Source organism: Filicampus tigris, chromosome 6 (genome assembly GCF_054856515.1).
Source record: "Filicampus tigris isolate MCC_2025a chromosome 6, RoL_Ftig_1.0, whole genome shotgun sequence".
Lineage (NCBI taxonomy): Eukaryota > Metazoa > Chordata > Actinopteri > Syngnathiformes > Syngnathidae > Filicampus > Filicampus tigris.
In genome coordinates this window covers 12,205,968-12,212,500 of record NC_141222.1, presented here as the reverse complement: position 1 = coordinate 12,212,500, position 6,533 = coordinate 12,205,968, and the positions used below count along the sequence as shown (strand labels likewise).

General features: G+C 46.9%; 2 protein-coding genes across 4 annotated transcripts in view; both read right to left on the bottom strand.

Moving 5' to 3' along the window:
* Nucleotides 1–2,171, bottom strand: part of slx4 (SLX4 structure-specific endonuclease subunit homolog (S. cerevisiae)) — a 16,070-nt gene extending 13,899 nt beyond the window's left edge. The window contains exon 1 of the mRNA XM_086034250.1: nucleotides 1,383–2,171. Coding sequence (XP_085890376.1) covers nucleotides 1,383–1,776 — 394 coding nt within the window. The 5' untranslated portion in view covers nucleotides 1,777–2,171. The remainder of the gene's footprint in view (nucleotides 1–1,382) is intronic.
* A 680-nt stretch (nucleotides 2,172–2,851) lies between these two features.
* The window catches only part of crebbpa (CREB binding lysine acetyltransferase a), a 49,072-nt gene continuing 45,390 nt past the window's right edge, over nucleotides 2,852–6,533 (bottom strand). For all 3 annotated transcript variants that reach the window (XM_086034248.1, XM_086034247.1, XM_086034249.1), the window contains one exon: nucleotides 2,852–6,381. In XM_086034248.1, coding sequence (XP_085890374.1) covers nucleotides 4,072–6,381 — 2,310 coding nt within the window. In that variant the 3' untranslated portion in view covers nucleotides 2,852–4,071. The remainder of the gene's footprint in view (nucleotides 6,382–6,533) is intronic.

The window sequence follows — 6,533 nt, the reverse complement described above, 5'->3', positions numbered from 1 at the left end:
TTCAATATACACAACTGCCACCATTTAAAGAACCTCGGATTAAGCCCAAATTAACTTCATTTGCTCTAGTAGTCACATGTTAGTGCACAAGTCATGGTGTGCATGTGCACATTGCTTCCACAGCATCAGAGGGATCTCAGTCGAAAGATCAGTCAGGAGATAGGTACAAAAGAACTTCCAAGGCATACATTTGACCACGAAACACAGTGATGATTATATATAATTATATTATAAATAAATAAATAAATCCAACCCCAGCTGACTTTTGAAAAAAAAACATACATGAATCCTCGCAAATTGCATGGGGGTAAATGTGTTATGGTTCAATAAAACCACGGTTGAATTTTTTGGCTATAATCCTGAAAGGTATGTTTGGCGTGAACAAAACACTGCTCATCACCAAAAGAACACCAGATCAACAGTGAAGCATGGTGGTGGCAACATCATGCATTGCGGCACTTTTTCTTCAACCGGAAGTGGGGTCAGTTACGAATGGCTCTGCTCATCCACAAAGGGCTACTCCGCCCACCGCTACCGGTTAAATGTGGATCAACCGGAGATCCACGGCAGTCAGTGTTAAAAGCTTCAAGCTTTTGCTCGAAAGCAAAACATCAGGAAAAGCCTACTAGAACATTTCTGGTTTTCTTCTGTCAAAATGGGATGCTGAGTGTACATTAATGGAAAAAAAATGACCTTTTTGGATTTTGCAAATGGCAATGAGCAGAGTCAAAAATTTCAAGGGGTTTGAATACTTTCCGTACCCACTGTATACATCTCAATCATTTATTTTCGCTATCCCTCTGTAAAAGGTTCCCCAAATACGTTTCAGAGGTTACAGATCACATTGTTGGAAAAAGTCAGAAATTATTAATAGCATATATCGTAATATCGCGATAATGGCTCATGCAACAATGATAAGAGGTTTGGATAATGGATGGATGGACCATGCAACATGCCTATATCGCAAAGACTTGCAGTAAATTTCATATAGAATTCTGTGCTTTTAGCCGAATTTGACCAGTCAGATGCAACATTGAATGCACATCGCCATCCAATAGGTGAACAGTATCAAGGAGAACAAAATAGCTAAGAATACTTGCTTATTATGCCGCATGAAAAAAACGTATTTCTTCAAAAGCCATTTCTTTAGATCTATGTTAAATATCTCAATAATATTGATATCACTATATTCAACACTCATATCACATTCTGCACGTTTTTGCAATACCGTGCAGCCCTTTTCATCTTGGTCTCACTTTTTTACATCAACAACTTAGCATTTAAATAAGGTCGTGTAGACTTCTCATATGGTATCTCTTGTATTGTGTATGGTGGGAGGAGGGAAAGAAAAAAATAATCTACAGAACATCATGTCATCTCACCTGACTGTGGAGGAGAGGAAACCCTGCCATGCTCCACATTGTGCACCATCTTCGGCAGATTGGCTCTTTTGAACTGTTGCATCCTGCTGAGCAATTTGTCTTTTGCCCCCAAGCCCGGTCCAGTCGTTTGTACTGAAGCTAACACAGTATCTCCTGAATCATGCACAGCCTTGCTCGTGTTTCCCGAAACCTGTAGTGTTTCGCGACAGGCATACTGTGATTCACCTCCGATACGCTGAGACCCAGAGCTATCCTTATTTCTTTGGTCCCCATCGCTGGTCTGACAAGATGTCTGCTGGTCGGCTAGCCTACGTTTTGGCTCGACTCCTTTCTTGCGGGAACGTTTCAACAGCTTTGAGCAGAGGTCGACAAAGTCCTGGTCCGAGTCGTTCATGACTATGAACCTTCTGTTTTGAACTGGTCACCTTGAAAAGATCAAGCCATTATGTACTCGACGATGGCAACTATCCATATCGGATAGCAAACGAGTGAGAACGTTGCAGTTTGATTCAAGAATCCGCGGTTGCTATTGTGGAAAACAAATATATATTACATACATACATACATACTCCACGCTTCAGTCTAAAATATAGAATATACTGGTGGAATGTAATAGCTAGCTGGTCGTATAAATGAATTGCCTTCTCACCGGACTTTCATCAACGTTGCGCCTCATACTAATAACTATCCCTTTGGTGACCGTGTTTGTAATGTACATTTATGAATCGTTTACAACGACATATTGATCATTTCATAGCGCGAAGAAACCACCTTATTATTTTTGAACACTTCTGGTCACGTGACGGGAAATACAAACGTTAACTTCCGGGTCACGCTGTTCACGTGACCTGCTGCTGTTATGTATACAGCGCATTAAACTGCCTGTCTCAAGTCTCCGTGTACTTCTCCTTAGTTAAAGATCATCATAGTCCACTACAAAGTTGTAGTCGCGTAAACTAGTAATCTAGACATTGACACTTGATGTACCAGTGTTTGCAATGAAAAGGCGACGCAGCACACCACTCTGTGCGAACGTATGCGATTCTAGGATATGTGACTTTTCCGCGCACTTCCCAAGATGCTTTGGAACGCGCCTAGTAAATAGTGGAATTCCGCATACTCGCGGTTCGGCATGCGCGGAATCACATCTTCGCGGATTACTCCCCACCACTCCCCCAAACATGTTTTTTCTCCATTTGCGATCTGGCCTAGCCGCTGGGATACCGGGGTCCACTGTAGTTGTAGTGAACCAAGCTAGATGTTTCTCTTTGTTTTGAGTGTGGCTTTGTTGTTTTTAAACATCACAGCTCAAGTGAGATGTCAGTATGTAGAGTGACTTGACTGGGCGTCGTGAACTGTGGCTGAATGAATGGGCATTCTGCGACCGCTCATGGGAATAAAGCGACTCAAGACTGTCGTCCTTTAACCACGTGTGATGCCTTTACAAAAGATATAGGAGCAATCGTTGATCGTGATTTAGTCAACAGTTCTGTAGTTCATCTGTTGCAGTTTATTTAACAATATGGTATAGAAGTAAGAAATGAGCCTTTTACCAGTTTGTACAGTGTTTTCGTTCTCTCATATTTATAGTATTTTGCTTAATACGTGGATTTACAATAGGAAAAAAAGCAAACTCTTCCCACCCGTTCAAGTTTTAGCGCAAGAGGAATGAGCCTTGACGACTCCAAGAGAATCTTGATGATGGTGCCTCCATTCGTCACACGCACTTTAGTGTATAATTTAAAGGGTGGATGATCATTGCACCTCATCTTAGGTCACCGGTCTCTCACACTATCTTTACAGTTTACAATATTTGTGTGGAATTAAAAAAAGAAAAAAAAAAAGCATGAAACTTTTTGTGTCGAAGTAACAATTTTCTACACCTGGAAAACAAGTTTCCAACTTCCAGGCATCTGAGATGGACGCTGTAAATCTTAGCTTTAGGGGATTTGTGAAACCAGTAGGATCTCTGATTCTTCCAGCGAGCGTGACGTTTGCATCTGTGTCTTCATGTGCACCGGTATACATGTCTGTATAAACAACAAGTCCATTTCCTATTTTAATACAACTGAGTGCTCTTCATACACACAGAGAAGAGATAGGTCTCAGTCCCTCAGCACATATCTTGGAGCAATGGTATAACGCATGACCACAAATGCCATGAACGACAGCTTGAGAACAGAACAAACACCTGGCCCAGCGCCCAAACTTAACACAAAAGGTTGTTGTTTTTCTAATGGTACAAAAGATATGAATAATATAATGCAATTGTACATTTTCTTAAAAAAACAAAAAAATGAGGATGGCATGAAATCACACCAAGAACCAACCAAAAATAAATTGAGTATTGAACACATTTGGTCTCAACCAAAAAAATATATTCTTTGTGACTTAAATTGCATTTTAAGAAGCGAATTGCAAACCCCGTTACATTTTCAGGAAGAAAAAAAAAATCCTTAACTAAGGAATATTTCATTCCCACGGGGTGCTGGACTTTTTTTTTTTTTTCCTCTACCAAATTCTCTTTTTTGTTTTTACAAGTTTTTTTTATACAGGTACAAAAAAGATCTCCATAGTAGAAAGAACAAACAAAGCCCTCTTAGATAAAGAGTCTGAGGGAAGTTAGGAAGAATTTAGGAGGGGTCCCAGCTACTGAGATGCGTTAGTTCTTCATTTCCCAGCAAAGATGCTACAATCCCTCCACAAACTTCTCTAGAGTGTCTCCTGTAGCATCTCCCACTAAACTCAAGTCGCTATTTAGCACCCCTCTGTTAGGAGGGTTAAGCTGGGGTAGCATGGCGCTTTGTTCTGGTGTCCCCAGGTGTCCCTGTTCCATGGACCCTGACAGTGGGCCCCCAAGTCCATGGTGGGGGGAACTGGAGTGGGGTGGAGGCGGGTGCTGCGGCGAGGGCTGGGGCTGGTTCTGGATCTGCGGCGAGGGACTGGAATGTGGTGGCGGCTGCGAGGGTGGACATGGGGACTGAACGGGCGCAGGGGAGCGGACTTGGTTACTGAGACTGTTGGCTAGTGTGGGCTGGCCAGCAAGCAGGTGGGTCTGGGGGCTCATGGGGCTGGGCTGGGCGGGCGAAGTCATGTGCTGCTTGAGGACGGCCTGCTGTTGAGGAAGATGTTGCTGCTGTTGCTGCTGCTGCTGTTGCTGCTGCTGCTGCTGCTGCTGCTGCTGCTGCTGCTGCTGCTGCTGCTGCTGCTGCTGCTGCTGCTGCTGCTGCTGCTGCTGCTGTTGAAGCATTTGTTGGTGCAGCATTTTCTGAGTAGGATCCATTCCCATGCCTGGCTGAGCCAACTGAGCCATGGGTGGTAGCTGGCCCATTGGCCCCCCGGCTGCTCCTGCGCCTGCTTGCATGGCTTGCATCTGTTGTTGTTGCATGCGGAGCTGCGAGTACGTAGCTGCTGTGCCCTGGGTCTGGGCAGGGAACTGGCCGGGGTGTCCCTGAGGCATCATTCCCTGTTGTTGTTGTTGTTGCTGCTGCTGTCTTAAGAGTTGCCGACGATAGAGCTCTTGAATTTGCGGATTGGTGTTATGTGCTGCGTTCATCAGCTGCCCCTGAGCCCCCATCGCTGCCAAACCCTGCGCAGGAGGCTGCTGAGGCTGCTGAGATGGCATGCCTGGCCTCTGCACAGTACCTCCTGGCATGGCCATGGTCTGCATTGTGGGCAACCCAGGCTGCTGACCCGCCTGCTGCTGTGGTTGGTTGGCGTTGTACTTGGCTGTTCGCTGTTTGATGAAAGCAGCCATTAGCTGAGGGTTTGACTTGAGGATGTTGAGGACTTGCTGTTGCTGCTGGGGTGAGCTGGGAGACTTGAGGGTGCGGAGAAGATCTTGAAGGGCATTGGGGGCTATCGCGCCAGGTCTCTGCGGTGCCTGTGGCCTTGCTCCAGGCTGCTGTGGAATGAGCATCCTCTGGCCGGGAGGTTGCTGTCCAGGGGACATCATGGCTCGCTGCATGGTCATGGCCTGTGGAGGGTTCTGACCTGGGACAAGGCCTTGCTGTTGAGTTTGTGCAGCCTGCATGGGTCCTGCGGGTCCAGGCCATTGACCGGGGGCCATGTTTGGTTGCATGACCTGTGGTCCCCGAGGGCCCGGTACCATCTGCATGGGTGGCTGCATTGGTCCCGTCATACGCTGCTGCGGCTGCTGAGGGTTCATGGGCAAGCCGTTCATGTTGACCAGATAGTTCTGCTGGTTCTGTTGGGCCTGTGCCATCAACTCAATGCGGCGTGCCATTTTGACAGCAGCGAGGGGGGGCTGCTGCTGCATTTGTTGTGGCTGAGGTGGCTGTGGAACAGGGGACGGTTGCTGATGCAGAGGGGAGGCTTGGGGCCCTGGCTTACCTTGGGGCACAGCTGCTTGAGGCTGCCCATTGCGAGGGGCGGTGGGGAAAGAGGGGGACATGACACCCGCAGAGTTGGGGGTCTGAGGCTGACTGGACAGCGACTGCTGTGGGGTCTGGGGTGTGTTGGGCTGAGTATGGGAAGTGGGAGTCGTTGGAGCAGCTGATGCCGGCGGGGACGGTAGCGGCATGGTTCTGCCTTGCATGGTAGCCATTCTTCTCCTCATCAAGTGAGCCTGCTGGAGCCTGTGCTGCAGCTGCTGATGGCGAAGCTTGTGTTTGATATTCGGGCAGAACGGAACCGGACACTTATTCTCTTGACAGTTCTTTGCGTGGTAACAGCATAAAGCAATAAGCTGCTTGCACACAGGACAGCCACCGTTTGTTTTCCGCTTGCAACACTTGGTGTGCTGCACCACTCTCTTCATCTTCTGGCAGGACGGCAGGGAGCAGTTGGCGTTGCGGCACTGGCAAGCGTGGACGAGAGACTGGATGCAACGCTGGATGCTCAAACGCCGGCTTTCCTGTGGGCTCTTCGAGGCCTCGCCACTCTGGCTGTTGTTGTCGTCATCCAGGCCGAGACCCCATTTCACCATCTGGTGCTCGTGACCCTTTGCGTTATAACAATTAATACAAAGGTCGAAGTCCTGTGAAACGGAAGATAGGGACAAGGTAAATAAGGTGACTCTACCCCAAACATTCAAAACATTTAGATTTCAAAAAATAATAACTAGAAGTCATATCCACTTTCAATAAACAACTACAGGGGAAAAATAGATCAGCATGCGAAAGATGCATG